This window comes from Rissa tridactyla, chromosome 1 (genome assembly GCF_028500815.1).
Source record: "Rissa tridactyla isolate bRisTri1 chromosome 1, bRisTri1.patW.cur.20221130, whole genome shotgun sequence".
Classification (NCBI taxonomy): domain Eukaryota; kingdom Metazoa; phylum Chordata; class Aves; order Charadriiformes; family Laridae; genus Rissa; species Rissa tridactyla.
In genome coordinates this window covers 50,351,379-50,377,629 of record NC_071466.1, presented here as the reverse complement: position 1 = coordinate 50,377,629, position 26,251 = coordinate 50,351,379, and the positions used below count along the sequence as shown (strand labels likewise).

Here is a 26,251-nt window from a genome sequence, read left to right as displayed (position 1 = left end):
TTTGTTCTGGTTTTTTTAGAATGTGACTAAATTATCTGTGAAGGATAGACTGGGTTTTGTGTCAAAGCCAGTTACTCCAACAACTGAAAAGGTAAGAGAATGTCTTGTTCTCTTCCTCTCACATTTAATTTCAGTAGAATTAATTTTATTATAAAACGCCTTGTGTCAATACTAAGTTTGTTTCATAACTATGAATAAAGTTATTTGTTAAAGTTTATTTTTATGAAGTATAATATATCAAAACTCAGCAGATTGCGAAAGGACTACAAGAAGAATAAAATATGTTAGGACAGAAACTGCTGTTTCGTGGTTTTTGTTTTAATGTAGTAGTTCCTTTTATTCAGTCATGAAAATAACTAGATATGTTCCGGGATCCCGAGTTGTTAGAACAATACAGAAATAAATTTAAAAAATAAATAAATTTTGACACTCTGTTTGAATGAGGTTCAACCTCATTTCAGCCTCATACAGAAGGGTTGAAAGCTTTTCTATAAAAACAGTTTGGGGTTTTTGTGTCCCTTAAAACCTAAACACTTAGCCCCTCATTTGGTCTTACAATTTGCAGTACTTGTGAAAAGATAAAAATGGAAATTAGTAAGTATAGAAAGGACAAGGAAACATAAGGTGGGAAAGGTGCATCTGAATGGTGGTTATGAGTTGCGTATTTTGCCCAGTGGTTGCAATTTTCAGAAGACGGAGTTGTTGATGTATTTACTTTAGTAGCAAAGTTTGTGATGCATGTTTCCAGGTCTGTTTAGCACCTTAGGGGACAGCCTTCCCCAGTGTTCACAACATTCATTTGAGAAGACTTTTGATAGAAAGGCAGCAGGTTTTAGCTGGTAACAAGATTCCTCTACCTAGGCATATATCTTTTCGATTGGGAATTGGCTTTACCTGAAATGAATGAAATATCCACTGCATTTCCCCCCCACCTCCTTCAGTATGACTGTTAATGCATTTAGTGGAATCTAACAAGTAAAATTCACTCCAAAGATACTATGCTGTACTTAGCATACAAAGGTAACAATGTTTCTTGTTGAGATTTAATTGTAGAGGGTGTCTTTCTGACTCATTTCAAGCTGTCCACTTCAATACACTGATCTTGTCTCCTTGCCTGTGTTTTGTGGTTGGTTTGATTAGTTGCGTTCTTGTTGCCCTAAATTAGTTGCAGATAAGTATCTTACTGTGTATTCCTGAACTATATTTTGCATACATGCTGTATACTTGCTTTACAAATAGGAAGTATGCTTCAGTTTGAATGGAAATACTTTTGAGTATAAGGGTTGAGTTATCCTGAAACACCTCTACAAAGAGTAAAGTCATGCTAAAATGGTTTTCCACCGTGTTGTCTTATAGTACAGACTGATACTGATTAGCTGGTAGGCTGTTCAGTGGACTGGTTGTGAAGCAGCAGTTTCCTTTGTCATTTTTAGTAGGGTTATGAAACTTTGTTTGACCTGTTTTTACCTATTGCTGTCCCTTTATGAGGAAATGCCTTGCTTAGTTTGCAGTTATAACACTCTATAAACTATTAGACAATAAAAGATTGACAGCTGTCAAAAAACATAGATGTCATGTCCTAGATGTATTTTTGCTTCTGACTGGGTGCAGGGTTTGACAAGAACATTCCAGTAAGAAAGCAGGTAGCTATGCTTCGCAAAGAACAGGAGGAAAAAGAGGTGAAACAGTCATCGTGAGGCCTTTTCAGATCTGTACAGGGACTTGCAATTTATGAACTTGTAAAGAGATTCACACTATTCCTTCTCTTGAATAGTATTAAGAGATTTAGAAGACACTAATGTGTTGCTTCTTGGTCTGCTCTATTAGTTGATGCAGGTACATCTGCTGTGGCATCTCTCCTTATATTAAAAGATGAGGAAGCGTGGTTCACTCTGCCATGAAGACAGTTCAGGGCAAAAGGAGTGTGTCAATATTTTTGACTTGACTTGGTCCTCTGTTTGTGATGTAGCCTGTCCTAAACCTACTGTGTAATAGGAACTATATAATTGGGATGTGCATATATTAATGTGCTTTAATAACTTAAAAAAAGTTCCTTCATCTCGCTTTTAATGGCCTGCTTGGAGCATTTTATATCACCTTTTATAATACCCCATAACATGCTTTGATTTTTTTTTTTTCTTTGTGGTTTTTTTTTTGTTGTTCTTGTCTCTGTACTGCTTACTCTAGAAGGTACTCTACTATGGGAAGAAATAGTATAAATAGCACAATGAAGTGAAAAGCTTTTATTTAAAGTGTTCATGTTGTAAATTCTTCTGATCTCTTGATCTTTTCTTTCCAATCTTTCTTGACTGTCTTTTTTTTTCTTTTTTCTTCTGTTGGTGGGCGTTGTGTCTATTTTATGGAGTGCATGATGACCAATAGACTCTGCATGCATCTTTTAATTTTCCACATACATATATATATATAAAAAGTGTTCTTAAACTCCTGGAAATGATACCAATTGCATAATTGCTGTGATTTGCTAACAAGGTGGACAAGATCATGCCTATATTATCTCCAGCACTTAGCCGTGGATTTTTCAATGCTGACGTGGCCAAAATGTCATTTAAGGAATGTGATAAGAAAACAGAATAGTCCAAATCTTCACGTGTTGTGGAGATGTACATAGTATACTTTAGAGAGGTTGTAAAGCAGGCAGCTGTGCTCTCAGTAAGTCATGGAGAAGTTTTCATACCTCATTGCAAGTGTAGGAAAGAGAACAGAGAGACATAGGAGTCTCTTCCTTTGCTGTACGATGTTGAAGACTTCCCTGTACTAGAGTTACTACTTCTTGATTGTGCAAGCTTTAATTTGCATAAACTGCATATGAAAAGGAGCAATTGTATCTACTTTGGACCTTAGTCTCTAAAATTGTGTTGAATTTTTCCTTGGAAAATTCATGCAGCCATGAAAGATTGTATTTCAAACTTCAAAACAAAAAAGAAAAACTTCAGTTATTCTTGGGAAAATCTCAGTCTTCTGTTTCCTTAATTAAACTCAAATACATAAAATTTTATGTATTTGAAACTTGGAAGTACCTGTAAAATCTCAATGGAAAGGATTTATAATCTGGTATTTATAGTTTTTATATATCTCATGTGGTGCTGCCTCTTTAAAAATTGTTTAACTTCAGCAACTCCAAATATAATTGTTACGCCAAATTTTTATATTCCATATCATCAAAACAGACAAAAGAAAAGACGCTTATATATTTTTTTAAGCATTCATGTTTAAAAAAAAATTGAAATTCACTGGCAAAAAAAATAAAATGATTTCCTCCTATAGGTTTTATCCACTTCTACTGGCTTGACAAAAACTGTGTACAACCCTGCTGCTTTGAAGGCAGCACAGAAATCTTTGCCTGTTGTTTCCACTTCCGTGCTAGACTCTAATGAAGCACAGAAGAAAAAACAGGTAAATTAAATACGCTTCTTTATAAAATGGACCTAGATTGGGAATTTGTGACCACTAGAGATAGTGCACTATGTATATTCATTTCAAGAGCATAGGTGAAACTAGTTACAAGATTAAATTCACTGTAATGGTTTCTTTTCGAAGGACAAGAAAATTCAGCATTGTTCTGATACTTTTTCAGTGTATGTTCAGGCAGTGCAAGCAGGTTTAAAACTCTGTAGAAGTTCAAAATGTGAAACACTTTTTCCTGGAAGCAGTCTCCATGTTGAGGCATGAGTTGTCTATTGTGAGTGAGAAGGGAGTATTTTACAGTTACTGTTCGCTCTTAAGTCTTTCTGGGACTGGCCTTTATTCTCAGTGTATTTTGTACTTGTGACCAAAATTGTTTCTTCACTTGAGAGAGCTGAGAACTGTCTGACTCTGCATTTTATTGTTCCCAAACTATAGTTCTCCTGCATCCATTTTTATTTTTTGCATAGTACTAGGTTTTCTTTTCTTTTTTTTTCTTTTTTTCTTTTTTTTTTTCTTTTTTTCAGAGGAAATGCAAAAAAAATGCGTTTGTTGTTGACTAGGTCCCCCAGTTGTAGTTTAGCTTGCTTGGAATTTTCTAAAAAGACCGGTAAAGCTCCTTTTTCAGGTTTATTCTTACCGCTTAGAAAAACTAAATGTAGGAGGATCATTATCTTACTGGTTTCAAAACACAAATTAAGAGTTCAATACTAAGTTAGATTCAAACATAAGTATTAAAAGCAGTATAACCAATAAACAAAGATTTTAGCCTATTGGTAAACTTCTGTAAGTAATGTCTAATATAGTTTGAAATAGCAGTTTTTAGCTGCTTGTCAGCTGTGGCATTGGTCCAGACTTTAAAGAAATCACTTCTAATTTGGGGATTTCATTTCACATTCGTCCCCTGAAACATGTTTTTCAGAATTAAAGCCTTTACCTTTCAAGTTAAGACACTAAGTGCCTGTGAAATGGCTAAAAGCTTTTAATAAAATTATGGACTTATCATAAGAGCTGTAGGGGTTTTTTTGAGAGAAGACACTGAAGACGTGCTAAGTGATTGGCTCTTTTTTAATGTGCTCTTGTTCTCCTTCCTCTCTTCAGAGATTTATATTACATTGTAATACTAGTTGTGGAAAAACATGATTTTGTGGGACTCACTCCCTCCTTTCCTCCTGTCTCCCTAGTTTTTCTTAGCATTCATCCCCTTGTCTTATCTTGCCTTTCCCTTCAGAAAAATGATTGCACGCTGTATTGCAAAACTAACAATTCATGCAGCAGATTTTGTCAGTATTTGGGAAGACATACAGAAACGTTATTAGGATTTCTTTTTTTATGGCTGTTGTGCATTTACCCTCTTTGTATAAGATAATCCTCTTGCAGCCTGATCCCAGTTGATTGGTGATCTAGAGGTGCAAAATAATCTTCTGCCTCTCCCCTTTTATCCTGTTAAATATGTTGTTATCAGAGCTCTTAATTGTTTTCTGCAAGAATCTGCTATCTAAGACTTCTACATTATGTATCTGAGAGCAAGACGCAATTGCTTGCTCTCAAGCAGCATTAGTAGGAGCTGTGACATCTCATCCTGCTTCTCCTCAGTGCAGTATGTCACAAGTTTGAGTTTCAATTACTTTTTCATTTGCCCATTGCAATGTCAAGACTCTCTTTTTAGCAGATTGAATGGTAGTACTTACCACTTACAAGTTATAGTAGTCAGATGCAAAAGAGATGGTTTTCTTTGGGTAACATTTTATTTTTAGAAAATAGAATGTCTCTTCTTTCTGCTTGTAACTGTACTGGAGAATGCGCTTTAATTGATGGGCTTGATTTACAGTTCATTTCAAGATATCGTCCTTGCATGTTTAAACTCTTATATTGTACCTCTTGCAGTAGTGTATTGTATTGCCTTTGAGCTTTCAGTGAAGTTGTGTAAGGGGTTAATGTGTATATAAGTAATAATTAAGTCTTCACAGTACAGATCTAATTAAGAACGATCATTAGATCCTTCACTAACTTGGTGATGCAGTTTTCCAAAATATAATTTGAAATATTGCCTATTAGTACCTTGAGTTTCTGTTTTTCCCCTGTTATTGTGTGTTACTACTACTGTATAGTTGTCAGGTATAGTATATTCTTCTGGTATTATTTTTCAAAATCTAGAAACTTTCTGTGATTTCTGTTTTTTTACGCTCTAGGAAGCATTACGACTTCAACAAGATGTGAGAAAAAAGAAGCAAGAAATCTTAGAGAAGCACATTGAAACACAAAAGGTAAAATGTTAGCATTAAAGAAAGTCAGCAATTCAGTCTTAAAATGTTGGTTCACTTTTTTAAAATATTTCAGAATTTGTAAGCTACAAAACTGACCTATAAAGTAAGTATTGTCTTAGAGTGGTATTATCACATTATTTTAAGTTTGGAGTTTTAATCTAACTTGCCTTGTTAGTTCACTTAAACTACAAGCTTATGCAATTTTAGTTGAAATTGCCTAATTTGTGTGCAACATGCATATGTTTTTTTGGGAGAAGCGAAAGCCTGAGAGTTCTACTTGACAAAAGCAGAAGAGATTGATGTAGAAAAGTGTGCATGACTGCACTCGGGCTTAGGAGGAGAAAAAGGCCAGAATTTGAATACAAAAATTTTGAAATAATTCAAGTATGTTGAGCAAATCTGTCCAAATAAAATGGAGATATCAATTCATTAGCAAATGAATTAATCAGAGATTTAGACAAAGATTTTGATTTAATGTAAGCTGTTAAAAGCCCTATACGTTGTTTGAAGATTACGGCAAAGGAAATGCAATATTCTGTTCTTCCATTAGTTGTAATGATCTGTAATAGTAGTTGCTAAGTAAAAGATTTTTTTTTTTTTTTTTTTTAAATTGGACAGATGCTGATTTCAAAGCTGGAGAAGAATAAAGCCATGAAGTCAGAAGACAAAGCAGAAATCATGAAAACCCTGGAAATTTTGACTAATAGCATTACGAAGTTAAAGGATGAATTAAAAGGTGTATCACCAGGAGGAGGGGCTCCTTTAAAAAGCATGAAAACTAAGACTCAGGTACTCAAGTTTTGGTCAGCTTTTTAGTAAGATGGATTCACGTGCTTATTTCAGCAGAATAAAAATATGCAGCCACGTCATCAGTATTTAGAACCATACTGGTTTAATTTTGAAGTTGTCTTTGAAGCGAGATTGGTTTTGCCCTCTTTTTGAAGGAACATAGTTAATTTTAAAACCATGCTGTTGTCTAAAACGTGTATCCACTGTTACATAGATATTACATAAATTGGAAAATCAAAAAAATACCCCCAAAAATCTTATGATTACTTCTTTTGCCTTATCCAGTCTTTTCTGTATAGTCTATCACTTTCTTAAATTTTCAATAGAAGTCATGACAATGGTATTTCATATGCAAAAGGATTACTGTTATGCAACACAGATATTTTCTGGGGTTTTTTTTTAATGTCACCGAAATTTTTCAATATATGGATCTTTTTAGATTGAAGATTATCCTGGTCAGTTTTCCTTTGATCTAGCTACCTATGTTTGGGTTGTACCTGTGAGAGAAGTTTCCCTCCTCTGCTATCATTCTTGTTAATATATGGCCATAACCAGTTTCCCAACTGCTTAAAGATGCAATCATATTACCTTCTTAAAAATCAGCATTTTGCTTTTTACAGAAGTATTTGTTCCAAAACAGGTCATAAGGTGATTAAGAATTAAGCGAGACTTTGAGAAATAACATTTTAAGATATTGATATGTTCTTCTAAATACATTACAAGCTTTGCTTGCTTTATCAAGCGAGGAGTTGCATATTAATAAAAGAGCAGGGCTTTTTGTACAGTGTATTTTCCCATAGAAGACTGGAAAAGAAGCCTTGATCTTTTCTTGCTGTTTTCATTCCATTCTTAAATGTTCAGAATGCTTATCTTCTCTTCTAATGTTTGGAATTCTGTTTTAAAAAGCTGATGTAACATTACAACCCAGATTTCATTTAAATGGATCGTTAGATTCCGGTTTGAAACAGCATTTCTACTGCTTTATTTTACATAGAAATACAGGCATTAAAAGTAACTGCAGTGTAAATTATAGTGATGTACAGTTTTGAAAAGAAATATCAAAAATATTGAAATGACCTGTATGTACTCACTGTAGCTTCTTACATCATTTGTCCGTCACGAAAATGTTGAAGCAGCACATTTTTACCTGAAAATGGACATAAATTATAATTTCTTGAAGTCATTTTATACCCATTAAAACAACTTGCAGTGGAATACTCTTTTGTGTTTTACAGGGGGAACTAACAGTAATCATGCCAGAATTCAGACACTACTATAATATTAATTTTTTTTTTTTTTTGGAGGTGAGAGAAGAGGGTTGGTTTTTTTTTTTGCAATGTTTTTGAAAGAGAGTGGATGTTGTTTGTTGAGAAAATGTTTCTGAGAGGTCTGAAGGAAGTTACCTATTTGTAGAGTGAATTTGAACTACAAAAGCCCTAGAAATTGGGGATATTTTCAAAGCTGCATTTGATTGTTAAAGCTTCGTGTTTTTCAGAAATCTTCTGTTGGTAGAGCACAGTGCTTCATAAATTTGAGGAGGAAGAATAGGTTATAACAGCTTTCATCCAAGAATAATGGCGGTTTGGGGTTTTGTCACACGCAAGGGAAAGAATCCAGACCCATAGAAATGAAGAACCGAGTTGCATCATGAAATCTTGGTAAAGTCTTGACTACAAAATCATGAATGCAGCATTTTAACCCGTTACAGCTGTTTTACCCTGAGAGTGGGCTAGTAAATTCTTAGAGCAGACAAGAAAATAATCTGATAACACAAAACTGGTTGAGGTTCAAAGGGATCTCTGGGGATCATCTTGTTCATCAGCAGGTGCCACTAAGAAGAGTCTGGATGTCGTTTTTACTCATCCACACTGGATATTTATATACGTGGATGAAATCCCATCCCCCCGCCACTTTCTCGTCCTGAAGTCAAACAATGCTAGCTCTGTCGGCCTCTACTCATATAGTAGTTGTTCCAGTCCCTTAATCATCTTTGTGGCCTACATCTTTGTGTAGTTTCCCAGATCTCCTTGCTCTTCTTGAAGATCGAAGTGATGTTTGCTTTTTCTCAGTCCCAAAGAACCTCCCCCAAATGTCATCACCTTTCAAAGATAATTGAGATTGGCTTTGCAGTGACATCAGCGAGCTCCCTCAGTACTTATGGTTGCATTCTGTTGGGTCACAGGTATTTGTGTGTCCAGTTGGTTAAATGTTTCCTCATTTGATTCTCTTTCGACAAAGATAAGTCCTCCTTGCTCCAGGCTTTTCCACTGGTCTCAGTATCTGGGATTGCTGAGGGCAAGTTTTTCCAGTAAAGACCAAGGAGTAGAGGGTATTGAGTACCTCGACTGTTCCTGTGTCCTTTGTTGTCAGGTCCCCTTTCACATTCAGCAGCTGGCCCATGTTCTTCACAGCACAGTGTTCTTTTGCTGCTGATAGGCCTGCAGAAGCCTTTCTTCTTGTACCTCATCCCCTTTACCAGATTCAACTCCAGACGGGCTTTGGCTTTCCAAAACAGTCCCTGCATGCTCAGACAGTTTCTTTATATTCTTTCTGTGGTCTGACCATGCTTTTCTCTCTCGTATACCGTGGTTTTGGATTTAAGTTTTGTTAGGAGCTCCTTGTTCATCCAGGCAGGCTTTCTGCCACCTTTGCCTTATTTAGTGCACACTCTGAATCTTGGGAGGATGTGATTCTTGAAAATCATCGTAGAATCATAGAATGGTTTGTGTTGGAAGGGACCTTAAAGATCTTGTAGTTCCAACCCCACTGCCATGGGCAGAGACACCTTCTACTGAACCAGGTTGCTGAAAGCCCCATCCAACCTGGTCTTGAACACTTCCATGGAAGGGGTATCTACAACTTCTCTGGGCAACCTGTTCCACTGTCTCACCACCCTCACAGTAAAGAGTTTCTTCCTAACGTCTAATCTAAATCTCCCCTCTTTCAGTTTAAAACTGTTACCCCTCGTCCTCTCACTACACTCCCTCATAAAGAGTCCCTCCCCATCTCTCCTGTATGCCCCCTTTAGGTACTGAAAGGCTGCTCTACGGTCTCCCCGGAGCCTTCTGTTCTGCAGGCTGAACAACCTCAACTCTCAGCCTGTCTTCATAGGAGAGGTGCTCCAGCCCTCTGATCATCTTCATGGCCCTCCTCTGGACCTGTTCCAACAGGTCCATGTCCTTCCTGTGCTGAGTAATATCTGCCTTTCCAGCAGTTATCCAGGACAAGGGTCTTCAAACAGGAGGCCTGTTTTCTTCCAGTTGCCTGAAGAAGGCCTCATCTACTTCTTTTATCTTATCAGGCAGTGTGTAGTACACACGCACTGCGACATCACCCACGTTGGTCTGCCATCTTAATCCTGATTTATAAACTTTTGACTAGCTCATCATCTGTACCCAGGCAGAGCTCCATGTGTTCATACTGCACTGTCAAAGAGCAACTCCTGCTCCTCACCATCCTGGCTTGTCCTGCTGTAAGAGACCACATCATCTGGTGTAGCACTCCAGTTGTTTTTTGATGTTTCTGTAGTCTCGGTGAGACTGTAGCCCTGTAACTGCGCACAGGCATCGTAATTCCTCTCTTTGTTTCACATGTTGTGTGTATTAGACTCTTCAGAGAGACACTGATTTCCCAGGAGACAAATGAGATCTTCCCCCGTGATACTGTTCTGTAGGCCCTCCCTCATTTGTGTAGATTGGCATGTGTATGCTTGAGGTGGTTGCCCTTCAACCCCATTTTCTTGATCTTGAGATCTCTTTTGCCCACATCGCCCTTTGCTGGGCAGCCTGGTCCACCACTTCCTTGTGTGATTGAGGTAATATGTTAATTTGAATTACAATTTTAATGAAGTTCTTGAGTTGATTTACCATTTCCTTTGTAATATGGAAAGTGAAGAAACATTTTAAGCAAACTCATTTCATAATGGACAAAATACCCAAACTGTAGAAAAGTTGATTTTATTGATAGCTTTCCTCACAGGGAGATGTGTATAATCTGTGAGCGTTGTTTTGTTAACATTTGAAAGAGAAAAAACAATCAGTCCCATCTGACCTTTGTGAAAGTGAGTAATTAACAGAGCCTTCAGTTAAAATTTAGAACTTTGACAATTTTCTGAAAGACTTTGCTCTAGGTTCTCTTGCATTTGCTTAGTGTTTAAAACCTGGGCAGCTCAGAAGACCCTGCAAACTTGAAGCATTAAGTAGATGAGGCCCATGTGATTGTGCCATTATCTTTACCTATTTTTGTCTTGTTCCAGTTCACACAGATTACAAAATACTCTTTTCCCCCCTGAGTGTAGAAACCTTTGCTGCCTCTTGGTGTATCTTGAAGGAGGTATTTTCTTCTTGAGACCTGGCACAGCTCTATAAGAGAGAAGTCTACATTAAGAGCACCAGAAATAAACCTCAAAAGTCTAGAGACTTTCTTTACAACACCCATGTCACTGGCTGCTTTGTGAGTTCTAACTGCGAGCCATTATTAAACTTCCAAAGTGCTTGTTTTGCCATGTCACTGATGTGTTGCAACACAGTGGGATTTGAGAGAAATGCTTCCCAATTTTGAAACCTTTGAGAACCTTTATACAGGAGAATGGATTTCCTTCTGTGGTTGCTGTAGATAATCAGAAAACGGGGCTTAAAAGGGGTTCAGGTTGAAGTTGCCAGTTGAATAATCCAGCTTTTTTTCTTTTAAAGCTTCCAGGAAAAAACAAAGAAACAAAAAGCCCCTTCTTTATCATTCAGTGGTGATACTTGGTTTCCAACTGTCACAACTGCGAAACCTTCATCTCTTGACAACCAGCCTTTGAATATATTACATGCTGTGGTTTTGAATCAACAAGTGTAAATGTAAAACTGTTTCACAATCATCTATAATTTTATCCTTCATTTGTGATGTCACCAGAACATTTGGCTGCTGCTTTTTCCATTAAAAAAAAAAAAAAAAGCTTCCAATTTGGAACAGAAGTTAAATAAAATTTTCATGGTCATGTAATGCCCTTTCCTGCACCTGTACCAGCACGTGCACCTCACTGGTTGCAATGAAAATGTCTAAATTTGGTTTCAGAGACATCTTTGGGTTCCATATGTATTTTTGAACTTTCTAATATTTTTTTTTTAAGGTACTGTGTGCTGGAAGGCAACTCTGGGTGCATCAGAGACCAGCCTTTTGTTAGCAGAGGTCTTGTTGCTGTGTTTTTTCTTTTGTGGTCTGAACAGAATTACCACTTATGTAATTGTGATGAGCTTAAATGCTTTTTCTCATTACCGATTATAGATTTCGTATTCATTCATGATTGTACTGGTTTTTTTTTTTGTAGAATCTTTTTATCTCATCATCACTACCATACAATTTTGCATTTTCTATTTTGTGTATCTCTAGTTTAGAAAGAAATCCATTGGCTTTGGCTTTGTGTGGTAGTTTAAAAGCTTTGACATCACCAAGCTCAGAAACATACTACTATACACTGAAGTTTTACCTTGCTAAGCAGGCTCCTAAGCTTGTGCTTGGTTGGTTTTTCAAGGTGTAAACCTATTGTAGTAAGCAGTTACAGCTGGGATCTGAATTAATAAGCCACAACTTGGTTAGGCTTAAAATTTCACTACAGCTTCTAGTTTTCAGATTCCCTTTCCTTAGAGTTTCTAGAAATTTGTTTTCCAGATAGAGGTGCTGTGGCAGATTTCTGCCTTACCTGGAGACCAGTGCTGGCCAATCCTTAAGTCGCTGAGTATTGCTGAAATAGCCTGCTGATAGGAGTGTAGCGGTAGATTCTTGGCTTTCATTGGTAATTTTTTTCCTCAGTAGAACATGTGAACTGTGGAACTAATAATTTACCGTAACAATTTCTTAGATGCAGAAAGAGTTACTAGATACTGAACTGGATTTATACAAGAAGATGCAAGCTGGGGAGGAAGTTACTGAATTAAGACGAAAATATACAGAACTACAGCTGGAAGTATGTTTGTCTCTTCTTTTGTAGCAATTAACTCTTAATCAAATATTTTCATATATATTTATTATCTTGTGCATTGTATCATAAACTATTTTTTTCCAGAGTTCAATATTAAGTTGCATATAGATGGAGGCATTTAGCAATAATATTTTTAAAAAATCAGTTTCTGAATTCCAGTGAGGTAGAGAATTGTCTTTAATTTTGATTACTAATCTATTTAAATTCTGTATCTGTTTAGATGACGTGATATTTTGTAGATTTTTGGTAGCAATGTTTCCTTGAAAGCATGGAGTGTTTTTAAATTGTTGCCTGTAGATGGTGTTGTGTTTGGTACAAAAGAGTTAAAAAAACACTGCTTGATCTTTTATTCTTAAGTGTTAGCATCCTCTTAATGAGATTAACCAAAAAGGCTGAAGTGCCAAAAGTAATATTGTTACAGCACTGGTTTCAAGAGAAGGAGGACTTACCAAAAGAAAATAGAATGTTTCAGAAATGTTCCATATATAGAAACATGCATTTTCTTAAAGTACTTTTTAAAAAGTTCAGAAAACTGTGCAAGATTCTTCATATCTGTGTCTTATTTTGAGAATTTCTGAATGCTGTGGCTGTTATTGTGTGTTATATTGCACTGTTTTGCCTATATGATTGTGTAATATCTACTTAATTGCATGCTAATCTTATCTCTTTTTACTGTTAAGCAGGCTGCTGTGTTGCTTAAATCCCTCTTGTGTTAATGAAGTTTGGTCATGTCTTATGTATAACTACATATGAACACAGTGCACATACGTACGGCTAAGTTGCATTAAAATCTTACTTTAAAACTATGTTGTTATGCAGCTTTGCTAATTGTGAAAACAGATTTGTTAGTAAGGCAAGCCAACTGAATAGAGATGACATAAAAGCTTATGTTAACAATATATATTCTGATGGTGAATAATACTTCATAGGTGTACTGAAAGCTTACTTATAAATAGTACATTTTAGAAAATAGGTGAATTGAATAATATGTAAAATAGTAGTAGAAAAGTAGGTGTTCATTCAAGATGAAGTTACACCATAGTTTAGTGTGCTAATCCTACTCCATTGGTCATTGAATCTGTTTGTATTTTGTGTTGGGAAAAAAAAATTTGTAGCTTTTTCAGGAAAATTAATTTTTGCTAGTTAAATGATTATTCGGAGGCCTTTAGCAAATACTGATCAACGTAGATAGAGAAAAACACGGTTATTAGTAAAAGCACACCTCTATGTTCCAAGGAATAGCATAAAATGTATCCCTTTATAATTTACAAGAGGGATATGATTTTTCAGTATTCTTGCAAATTCTTTAGAAAAATTTTTATTCACACATTGTCTTTGTGACTTTAACTCCTGCAATATTCATGTGTTGCTTCTGTGGCTCATAACCTGCTGTTGTGTTCCAGGTGGCCCTGATTTTACTGTGAGAAAAACCAAACACTATACAGCTTAATTGTTGAGTCAGCACAATCTTTAACTTTCTGGATTATTCATTTAACTATTTAAAAATATTAAAAAAAAAAAAAACCCAAACAAACACCAAAATCCACAGGATTCTCTTTACAAAAAATAAAAAGTGAACTATATAATATTGTATAATTATCTGAATAATTTCATTAATAAAGCTATAACAGATTGATCTCATGGATGACACCACTGGCATGCATTAAAATAGTACTGTCAGTGCTTGAGTTGTAAACATTGTAGAATATATTAAAAAAAACATTGTTACGGTGATTTCATTAAAGATTTGATTCCTACATCAGATCTATTTGGGTTTGAAAAGATTATTATTTTTTTCTTATTATAAATGCTGAAACTAAATCCTTTAAAGTGTTTTTTTGAAACTTAAAATAACTTCTGCAAATTATTTTTTAAATGGCTGTCAGAGATACTGTCATCGGCCTTCTGACTTTTCTTGGAGAGTACATGCCAGTTCTTTAGAAGGGATACACAGGTATTGTGGGAATGGAAGTAAGTGTGTATGTAGAGCCAAATTTTTAGCAAATACTTTGTCCTTGGAGGTGCTCGTTAGAGCCTCTGTTTCATACTTCACAACCCTGTGGCCAAAATCTGTTACGCTACGTTAATTCTGGTCAGAATAAAAGTCCTGGATGGACTTTGAGACATATTAAGAGACAAAGATAAAGAAACAAATTAAGTAGTTAGTCACCACATCAAGAAAATCTGTTGATGAAATTTCAATGTTCTACGGCAGTTCCTTTCTCCTATGAGGAATTACCCTCACAGATAAGGGCTCTTTTGATATCTGTTTTTAACACCGTGTTCTTTTTTCCTATTTCTGATCTGTTAATAATTAACAGTATTAGCTTTTTAATGTTACTAACATGTTCACCTTTTGTTATTTTAAGACCTATAAGCTGCTCTTTCTGAGGCTTGTTTGGGGATGTGCTTTTAGGAAACAACAGAATGTGTTTGTTAATTTTGTCTAAATATTTAGATTATGAATTTTAATACATCAATATGTTATGTATAAACATCTTAGGCTGCCAAACGAGGGATTCTTTCTTCAGTTCGTGGTAGAGGGGTTCATGCAAGAGGTCGGGGTGCATCACGTAGCAGAGGTAGAGGAATACGAGGCCGGGGTAGAGGCAGAGGAGTTCCTGTGCATGCAGTTGTGGATCATCGACCTAGGGCATTAGAGATCTCTGCGTTTACAGAAAGTGATAGAGAAGATCTTCTTCCTCATTTTGCGGTATGTGGCAATTTCAATTCTTCTGTTCTGTGGATGACATTCTTCTGTTGAATGACTTGGTTTCTCTTGATTCAATTAATCTGGAAATACTATTTAGGAGTGAATCTTTAACATGATATGGAAAAAGGGAATGTGTCAGAAAAAGGTGAAACAAAGAAATTACACCATTGATTCAACTAGTTATAACTGCATAGCATTTACAAAACTTGGGGTTTTTTCTTAAAAAGAAGGGAAATTGGGAGTATAAAGTAATGAGTTATTCAGGATGTGTGTAAAATTGGTACAAATTTTTAGTTATAGAAATAAAATAACTGAAGGGATGGTAAGAACAAAGACTGATTCAGTGCCAAACTTTCTGTGCCTGAAGTCTGTTTGTCTTTATTGAAGTATCTTAAAAAGTGCTTTTGCCTAACTTTCTGAATTTAAGAATCAAGATGAGAATATTCAGATCTTGGCAGGGCATCCAAAGGTTTCTCTCTATTCATCATTGTAAGCTTAAGAAGTCAGAGCTTTTTCTACATATTTTTTGTTATGGTTTTAGTTTAAAAAATGATAAACTGATGTACATAATTTTTTATCAAATTTTTATTTACAAATATAATAAAGTGAGAAATCAACATAAACATATAAAACCCCTTATCCTCCATTTAAAAAAATAAAAGGAAATTTGTTTATTTTGTGGAACAAATGCTAAGAATGTGTAGTGGCATAAATTGTGTGACTCTTCATCTGTGTCATGTCCTACCTACTCCCTCCATTGTTTCTTTGGTGTTTTGGTGTTTGGTTCTTTTTTTTGGTGGGGGTGGTCCGGGGCTGGCAGGGAGGTATTTCAATATGTAATTGCAGTGGTCCTCTCTGGAAGGTAGATATCGAAGAACCAGTAAGTCCAGTAAATTTTACTCCGGTCGGTCAGTGTACCTAATATTTCCTGTCTGGCAGCCATGCAGGCAGCTTTTCAGAAGAAGAAGAGCCATCAAGAACCTGTCTGTCCTTTTTAAAATAATAAAAAAAAAACCAACAACAAAACCAACAAAAACCAACCAACCAAAAAAAACCACACCAAAACACTGCCATTATTATACAGCTTTTTTTAAGGTGTCGTGTTTCCAGGAGCGCTCTCTATATATATATGTATATATACACATATAGAAAAATGTACATATATATTTTGTTCCCTTTAAATATACCACATCGTTCCTATATAGGGGAACAAAAAGGGAACCATCATACCCGTAAAGGAAAGAAAATTACTTTCTATAGAGATGAATGACAGATGAAACTTTTATACGTATTTGTATATATATGTGTGTGTGTATTTAACGGGAACGGAAGTACTTTCTATAGAAATGTATGATGGACTGAACATTTGAGCAATAGCTTCACAAATTTTTGGTATAAATCTAAGAGCATATAAATTTAAAATGAAGCAATGCAATCCACTTATTCATCTGTAGGACGTTTCTGAGTCCAGTTTCAATGATGAGTGTAAGAAAAAATTTAGTTTTCATCAACAGCATTATATTGTGATTTAGTCTGCCTTATTGTTGCTGAAGTAAAATTTGCTGGTCACCTTTCATATTTTTAATCTCATTATGTACTTCTAGTGACTACAAAGAATATAAAAAGACAGAATCTGCCACTATTAAAAGCTTGCTGCGTGGTGTCAGTTTATGATCATAAATTTGCTCAGAACTTAGTGTTTTGTTATACTTCGGTTTTATTGCAGGGAGTGTTAAACTTACCATCTTTAACAAACCAAAAATACTAACAAAAAAGAAGTAGTAACATCAACAAATGCAGTTCTGTTCACAGTGTTAGTAGTATAACGCTGAGAAAAAATGTTAATTATTTCATTTTGCAGGTTGTGCATTTGCTGTTTTAAGCTTGCTTCAAATGCCATGGAAATGCACTGAGCTGTATTTCTGTTTCTGTGATATGATATCACAACTCTGCACATCAGCAGTGCACTCCACCTATACAGATACGTTGCGCATTGCAGCTTACAGTGATGGCAGCATTAAAGGTAGCAATACCATAGAGACCATTACAGGAATAGATGGGTCAGGTTTTTAATATGCTAAAATCAAGTTAAGTTTTGAAACTTTTTCTACAGTCTCTGCATCTAATAAATATTTTGTAGAAGAGTTTCATAATAGACTAATGGAATCATCTCAAGATCCCTTTTTCCCCATCAAGAGAGTACTGAAGCAGAAGGACCTCTTTTTCTGTCATAATTTTACTTCATACCTGTATGTTTACAATTGGGAAATCCAGAGGCTACAGCACTTTTATATTTTAGAAATGCAAGTAAAACTACTGTATTCCTTGCAAAGACAAGTACTGTGGTTGGCATTAAGTCTGTGACAGGTACACTATTCTAATTTTATATGGTTTTTGAGGGCATTTGATTTAGGACAGCATTTTTAGAGGTGGAGAACTATTTCACTAAGCCTTTTTTTTATTTATTAAAAGCAATATGGTGAAATTGAAGATTGCCAGATAGATGACTCTTCTCTCCATGCGGTGATTACCTTTAAGACAAGAGCAGAAGCTGAAGCTGTGAGTATGATCTTTGTTGGAAATACTCTGCAACATTCACCTACTTCGTAGTTCCATTATAATTCTATATTTGATAAAATTTATTACTAATAATTATTTAAAAACATTTTAAAAGGAGTCTGACACAAAAGTTTCATTCTGGATTAAACAAATCTGTCTGAACAGCATCTTACTGAAATCCTTGGGAAACTATATTTATAGCAAACTCAAGTACAGGATGTGAGAGAGGAATTAAGAGGAAATGCTTGGGAATTGATAGCTGCATGTCTTGGTTTATCTGTATTTAATTGCCAGTTGTTTTCACCTGAAGACTTGGTACCCTCACAGTCTTCATGAAATTTCACTGACATGCTGCAGAGTGAGCCTGTATATTTTGTTTGGGATCAGTTGGATTTACCTTTGTCTGAAAACCTGTGATAGTGTAAACGTGATTTGACGTGATGTGATTTGTTTGGGTTTTTTTTCCCTTTTTTTTTTCTTTTTTAGCATATTTCGTAGAAATTTAGGAATTACAGAAGTATAGAGTTACATAAGTAACTTTTAGAGACTAAAATCCAGAGTTGAGGTATGTTGTAATTCAGCATCCTCACGTATGGATCATTAGGACTTTGCACATTTGGCTCAGCAGGACTTCTGCCTTAGTCAGTCCATGGTGTAGGTGGTATGGGAACCTGAGCAAAATAATGAACATAGTTGTCCTGCAAATGCTTCTGTTTTCTTTAAAATCTTTGCATCACTGTTGGGAAGGAGTATCCTGAAAATAATAGGGACTCCAGAAAGAATGGATTCATATTTACGGTATGGTTGTATGGAAAGATTTCATTTTCTATTTGTATTTTGCACAAAGTTTCTATTTTTGCACAAAGGGTGTCTTGTGGAGTTTACTTGAACACAATTTTCATACCTGGCCAGACTCTTTGTATGCTTTTTCTTGAGACACAAGTGATCTGATTGACAGTAATACTGATATTGACAGTGCAGATTAAGCCAGTGGGGACAATAATTTTGAACACTTACAGTATCATTATGGCTACATATTTTGAGAAACAATTTGATGCGCATGCCAAAGATGTTTTACGGAAGCATAAAAATTTTGTTTGTGAAACTCGTAGTTATACCAGTGATGAGCACTAACTGTATGGAGATTGTAATTATTCTTTTAAAAAGGAAGTGTAATTAATGGTACATAGTATATCCTGACTGATAGGGAAAACCAGTACTCTACAACGGTGTTGAAGGAACACAGTTCAACAGTGAACTAAAGTTCTGTGGAGAGTAAGAAATACCTGCTCACAGATAAAAGCTGTTATAATTAGTATACTCACAAGTGGACTGAACTAAGGTTGGAGTTTTAGTTTTGCTGCTTCCTGACATTGGATGCTTCATTTTGCAGCTTCATATTCTTTCACAATGTAGTTTACATAAGAAATATTCTAAGTATTGAGAGGGAATTTGCTTCCCTGAAAATAAAAATAGATCACCAAAACCAATAATCTGTTTTTATGAACTGTCAAGATAAAGTCTTTACTTCTCCCAGGTGGAGTATGATTCACAACAAAGATCTTGACAGTATCTTACTACAGATACTTGTTTATCAGCAAGGCATGGAAAATGTTTTCAGCCTTAGCTAAATTTCTGTACCCAAAAAGCAGGGAATTGTAATATTTTGGAACCAAACATAGAAGTGTACAGATAGGAAGCACCTGAAAAAGAAGGTAGTGCAGAGAATAAGACAGACGTGGGCAGGGGGAGAAGGGAGTTATGTTTGGTGGAAAGATTGAAGTCAAAATTATATACTTTTTTTCTACTTTTCTTCTTATTTTTTATTATGCATTTCAGTGCATTGGAAAAGCAGTATGTTTTTCTTCAATCACTCTCAAACAGGATAGGGGGAGTTCACAAGCTGTATTCAAGGTGAAGTTCAGAATATGCTCTGGAAAGTGAGGATATTTCAGCTGGGTTAGAATCGATGTGTGAGATGTCCACATTCTAGTTAGCTTTAAAACTTTTAATTGTTGAATGACTTTGTGTCTGGTTGCACCTTCATTTTTAAATTAAAATTTTATGAAAACTTTGTTTGATCAAATATAGTAAAATCCGTATTTTCCTTAAGATATTCTTTATATATTAAATATATTTCCACTGGAATTTCTGTGTTTACTACTAAAGCAGACTTTAAGACTGGCAATTGGAAAAATTGTAGAAATTGTAGAAGGTAATCATTAAAAACCTCTGTTGAGGCCAGTTGTGAAGTAAATGCAGCTAATATTTTACCTTCTTAAATGAAAATAGGCCTAGGCTTTATGACCTATATGTTCTAGCCTGGAAGGAAGAGGAGGATTCCCTATTGTAAAATGTTGCATTTTTATGTAGTAGTAATTTCTTCCAAAGATTACAAGTTGTTTCTGGACCTAAATGTCACGTATAAGTACTTTTAAAAATTCTAGTTGTGTGACATTGTGATGAGACCATGGACAAAAAGCTCCTGAGCTGCATTTTAATAAGCATAGAATCTTTTAAATTTATCATAAATTTATATGTACAGATTTAAAATTTATACCTGGGGACTTTAATATCACACAATTCATGTTCAGATGTCATTGAACATGTAATTGTTTCTACATTTCACATTATGCTGTGCTTTCAGATTGTACTATAAATCTTTTGTGACTATGACGGTTATTTCGGAATGTTGCTAACGCTGATTTATGCTCATTCATGTTACTTTAATTTGAACATACTATTTCCAAAGCAGCCACTTAATGCAGCTGGTACTTAGAAAAGGCATGAATATCCCATAAGTTAAAAATTTTTACATTTCAATTACAACAGCTTTACAGGAAGTGGAACATTTTCCAGTAGATTAAGTTGTAATCACAAAGGGGCTTTTTGTAGTTGTTTGGGTGTTGTTTTTTTTAATATATTAAATCACTTGTATTTGTGGGATGTCTTACTACTTTGAGTAAGTTATGCATTAACCATTTTGTGTCCGTCTTTGAAAGGTGAAGAACCTATCAAGATAATATTAAAAACCAGGAAGGTTCAGTAGGTTACCCACATCACCAAATGGTTTATGGTTTTCAAAGCTTATTTTCTTCTAAACATACTTTGATAATTTTCCCGAAAGGATGTGTGAATTCCATGTGCTGTGAATGAAGTTGTTTTGTTTTAACCTATTGACAGTAATTCAGTATGAACATACTACAACCTGGATTTTCTTTTGAAAAAGCAGGCTGTTTGCCTGGTTTTTGGTGTACTTTCTGGCATTTAAACATTGTTGAAGTTAATTTTTCCCCTGACAAATATATAACTAAAATATTTAAACTTGTTTTAGGCTGCAATTCATGGATCTCGTTTCAAAGGACAAGAGTTAAAGTTGGCATGGAACAAGCCTGTTGCTAGTATGTCAGCTGTTGAAACAGAAGAAGCTGAACCTGATGAAGAAGAAGTAAGCTTGCTTTTTCTTTTTTTATTTCATTTTTCTTTTAAGATTAAATAATGTGGGTCTTCCAAAAGAAAATGATGCGTTGATTCATACATTCTTTATCCATGTAAAATGTCTTAAGTTTCTGCACGCCTGCAACTCATCATGCTGCTTATTTAACTTCATTTTATAGCAGCTATTGTAAACACATGAAAAAGGTTTCCTTCATTTTTCCATGGCTAAACTACCATTTTAGTTCAGCTGAGGAATATTGTGCTAAAGAGGGATATCAGACTTAAGACTTGAGTGAAATTAAGTACCTTGATGTTTAAAAGAAAAGAAAAAAGGGGAACTAGATCATTCAGCAGAGTGACCTTCTTAATAATGAAACAGGGCTCCTAGTCTAGTTACGAAAATACGAGGTAGGTCTTTTGGACTTGGATGCTATAGAAAATACCTGCTGAGTAGCCACTCAATTATGAAAGCACCTGACTTCCTAGATGCCTTACATTCTACACCTGGGTGCCTAGCAAAAAGGGTTGACTCTACTGCAGTCAACAACAGATACCAAGGAAGAGTATAAGACCTGTAAGTAGAGAGAAGCTTTTAATCATCGGTGGTTTGCAGTTCGGGGACCTGTTGAGTCAGAGGTGTGATGTCTTTGTAGTTGAAAGTCCTTGATAGATGTTTACTTTATGAATTTGTCTGGTTTCTTTGGAATCTAAATAGCATCTCTAATGTCCTGCAACAGAGAATGCTACTGTTCAACTATGTCTACCAAGAATAAGTATCTTTATATGGGACCTGCCACCTACGTGTTTAGTTTTGATGTTCAGCTGCTCTTGCATCAAAAAGAAAATCATCGTTCTCTCTCCGCTTTCTCGGAGACACTTAATACATGTGGACTCCTGTCATTTTTTCCCTGGCTAGAGAGTCCCTACAGTTGTTCCCCTGTGTAGAAGTTGTTCCAGGCTTTTTGATCATCCCTACTGCAACTCAGCCTTCTGCACCTTAGAGTGCTGCACTGTGTGGTGCCCAGGACTCCTCCTTTTTGACAGCAGTGTCGTATTTTACATCTAGACACCAGGGGAAGAGGCTAAGTCCTCAGAAAACTTCTGTGTTTTAGTCTGGTTCAGAGTAGCCGAGCATACATTGACAGAAAGGTCAGGTGTCGACAGAGCTGCTTGTTAAAATTCACTTTCTGTAGGCAAAAGTAATGAAGATAGTAGTTTCTCCCTCCTGTAAAACAGCCTACTGGAAAGAGAGAAAGCTTAGTTCTAGGCTTTCTTCAGCCTAGAGCCTCACATCTCTCCAGAAGGCTCCTTAACTTCAAAAATCAATCTTCACACCTCGTCTTGAATTCGGAAATTCTGTAGCAAGAAACTACAATTACTGGGACAAGAAGAATAAGCAAGGAAGCTGTTATCTAGCAGCTGGGAGATTTTGCTAGGGAAAGACATCCTTGTGTTTTAGTACTTTAAGTTAGTGCAGAAATTGCTGTGATAGGTGCAATCATCAAAAAAGTTTTGAGACAGGATAGTTTATATATACACTCTTGTGTCTATCTATATGTAGACAAAAATTAAAACAACTCACTGTTTATCTTTCTTTTTTTTTAACTTTGCCTCTCTGAAGCCTTTAACTGTCAACTTGACATATTCAGGTTTCTGTGAAGTCTGTCGAGTTACTACGTTTTTAGTGAAAGCAACTGAAAATACGTTAATGTATTATGTCTAAATTTCTGTAAATACCTGTCTCCCCACCCTGATCTTTTAAATCTTTGTATCAGTTTTAAGCTTGATTAAGCTGTCAAAATGAAAATGTCTCTGATTCAATCTTTTTGATACTGTGACACAGGTAGATTAAGTTCTTGGATGAAAACAGGCATAGTTATTGTTAACGTGCAAAAACTAACATTAGTTTTCAGTATAGCATCTTAAGTGTCATGCGAAATTGCAGCTTGGGCATGAATGATATGCTGAAGAATTGAAAGAGTTATTTAAGTATGAGGTGCACATGTCCTGGTCATTTTGAAGTCTATAGAAAAGAAAAAAAATGTTTCATTTGCCATTTATTAAAATATTTATATAATACATATAGCTCACTTTTTTGGACACATTACTGTTTACCTATTAAAAAAAATTGTTATTTATTCAGTTGCAAGTATCAGAGATTTGTATTTTGCCTTTTGATCTTTTAACATTTTCTGACATAAGAGTATCACATTTTTGTCTTAAAGTTTCAGGAAGAATCTTTGGTGGATGACTCGCTGCTTCAAGATGATGATGAAGAGGAGGAGGATAATGAATCTCGTTCATGGAGAAGATGATTCAACTGATCAATGACAATGCTAGAACTGCACCTGTGTTGCATTAGTATTACCTAATGTACTTCTGCATCTTTGTATTAAAAGGGGTTTTGTGATGAAGTTGGATTCAGATATAGACGAAAAAGCAGCTGGTCGGTTATACGTTTTGCGAGATTGATGTTTGAGTTACATTTCAGTAAATGATTGCTAAAGACATCATACTAGGAACATATGCAATGTTTTTATTACATAGTTCTACAGAAAGTTACAGAATTCTTTGGGTTCTTTGTAATTTACCGAATTGGTCAAACACAAATGACCAGAAGTTGTTATAACATAGATAATTTTTGTTCTATTCCAGATACGGAATGAAAATTTGCATTTAAAATCTTTGTGAATGTTTTCAGAAATGAATAGATAACAGTACTAAACTGAAGTCTCTAAAGTTACGTATTCATAATATTGCATAGTAGTATGCTTAGGCTTTACTATGTACTAGCCTTTTGTTGGATTTGTGTACGTATTTTACCTATGGGTTTTAATGATAAAGTGTATGACTGCTTTGCATATAAGTCCTTATGACTTTAAGATGTTAAAAAATAAAGAAATGGAATGGTCTTCAAAAAAAAAAAAAAGAAAAAAGAAAAAAAAAGCAATAACCAAAAAAGCTAAGGCAAATGAAAAAAAAAAAAAAAAGAAAAAAAAAAAAGAAAAGAAAAAAGACCATTCCAAATGGCAACCCCCACCCCCATATTCACAAAAGGAGCTCTTATCACTTTATACTAAAACAGTATTGAATATAAAAAAAAACACTCTCAACATAATGATGTTTCAGTTACATTAACATACACCCTCTGTACTCTGTTGCATAAAAACTTTTGGATGTTGTCTGAATTTTAAACTGATTTAAGTCAAATGGTAAATAGAATAGTATTCCAACAACAAGGAGTTTATTCAGTATCCCTGCACTGTGCAACTGTAGAAGAAAATTTGATTGCACAGAAATACACAATACTGAAATGTAATTTAGAAAAATACATTAGGTCAAGTGGAACATTTGGTGGGTATTATTCTAAGAACTTCGACTATGCACACTGGTGCATCATTTTTATTCCTGTGTTTCTATGATTACATTTTTTCCATGATTACATTTTTTCCATTTCAAAAGTAATACTCAGCAGATACTAAGTTCACACTATAGTGCATATTCGTCATTTAAAAACGTACATACATGAGATGTTAGTAGAACTTCTACTCCACAGAAATACTTAATTTGCCATTTCTAACACGCCATTCTGTTCTGTAAGGCCTGAAGTTTCTCCTTGTCTTAGGAAGGGGAATGGCCTAGTCCTTCGCAGTAAAGGTCATCTGTAACCAGAAAATCCTGGTTTGTTTTCCATTTGGTGGCATTCTGCTGGCCTGTTTTCAAAAGAAAATCCGTTTATTAAGCATTAGATTTGCAGGGTTTATTTTTGGTTGGGGTGGGGTTTTTTTCATCCCCCATCAACTCATTAACGACTGCAGCATAAAACCACTATCTCATTTATCAAATAGATGCAGTTAACAGTATATTTTCTTTAGTCCGTGTTTTTGTCTTTTTGGAGGGGAGGTAGGGGAGAACTGCTATAAGACATGTCCCTGACTTTTTTTTTTTTTTTTTTTTTTTAAAATTCCAAAATAGGAATGGAGGAAAGTAGTAGTATCCCAGAGAGAAGAGCTCTGGCTGTAGAATTTTTATTCTGTACTTTTCAGTTATTTGAGCGGGTTTTGAGACCTGGATCCTGTTCTGGGGTTGTTTTGGTTTTTTGGTCAGTTTTGTGTTGGTTTTTTTTTTTTCCTAAGCCCCTGTGTGTATGCATATCTTGTTGCAAAAATATGCACTTAAAATTTTTGTATAGTCTTAGTTTCACATTGAAATTTCACAATCAACTGCCATGCTTGTTACAGTAAGTTCTAAATCTTGCCATGAGGAATTGTGTTTGAGGAAATTGATTTCCTTTTACGCTGAATTTCAGGCAAAATAAAATATTTTAAGAACCTTTTTATCCAATGCTCTGAATGAGCTGTTCTAGTTCACTGGATTAAATACAAGCTTTCCTACTTTTCTCTTTTAATAATTTAGTACAGCTGAAGGGTGCCAGATTGACGGTCCAGGAGGTGGAGGTTTTTTGTGTGTTGTCTTAAAGAGCAGATAGAGCAGAGGAAAGGACTGCGGGTGCTGCCTTAAGGTGGTTGTGTTACATGCTTTGGTGCTCAAACTTGTCTTTTCACTGCAGTCAATCAGCACAAGCCACTGACAATTATTAGCGTGTTCTTTTGCATGGATGCTTCTTATGAATCACCTGAAATTGCTGTATCTCATAATTTTAAAATTAATAACCCAAGTTTGCCTGCTTGGTTTGAATTCCGCCTGGTGATGCATCCATGCGAGATTTGTTTCTTAGTAACTGTTTTGCACCTTGGTCTACCTGTAAGGGGATGAAAATTTTTAAAATTCTTTTTACCGCCTTCCTCCCCCAAACTTCCATCAGTGAAGGGTGTCCCAGGGGGGAATTCTTGCTGGCGTGTATTTCGTCCCCTGCTGTCACCTTGTGACACTCTGAATGATTGAAAGCCGCCTCAATCGGAATGGCTTGGTTTGCTCTCGCTTTAAGAAACAAACCCAAGTGTTTGTTTCAGTCAGAAGTAATCTGTGATTGTGTGCCATTCAGCAGAAGAGAATGGCGCCCTGGTTGCAGTCTGTGGATTCTGTACGTATTTGTGTCATTATCAAATTACTTTTTTGATTTGATTTCCTTTTGGC

The 26,251-nt window shown here is 35.4% G+C and overlaps 1 protein-coding gene across 4 annotated transcripts in view; it reads left to right on the top strand.

Moving 5' to 3' along the window:
* RBM26 (RNA binding motif protein 26) overlaps positions 1-25,498 on the top strand; it is a 57,386-nt gene extending 31,888 nt beyond the window's left edge. For 2 of the 4 annotated variants that reach the window (XM_054189108.1, XM_054189107.1), the window contains exons 14-22: positions 20-91; positions 3,286-3,414; positions 5,616-5,690; positions 6,309-6,479; positions 12,325-12,429; positions 14,948-15,157; positions 17,630-17,716; positions 21,051-21,164; positions 23,380-25,498. In XM_054189108.1, the coding sequence (XP_054045083.1) occupies positions 20-91; positions 3,286-3,414; positions 5,616-5,690; positions 6,309-6,479; positions 12,325-12,429; positions 14,948-15,157; positions 17,630-17,716; positions 21,051-21,164; positions 23,380-23,469 (1,053 nt within the window). In that variant the 3' untranslated portion in view covers positions 23,470-25,498. The remainder of the gene's footprint in view (positions 1-19; positions 92-3,285; positions 3,415-5,615; positions 5,691-6,308; positions 6,480-12,324; positions 12,430-14,947; positions 15,158-17,629; positions 17,717-21,050; positions 21,165-23,379) is intronic. The other 2 variants (XM_054189110.1, XM_054189109.1) reach the window with 2 other exon arrangements.
* The last annotated feature ends 753 nt before the right edge of the window (positions 25,499-26,251 follow it).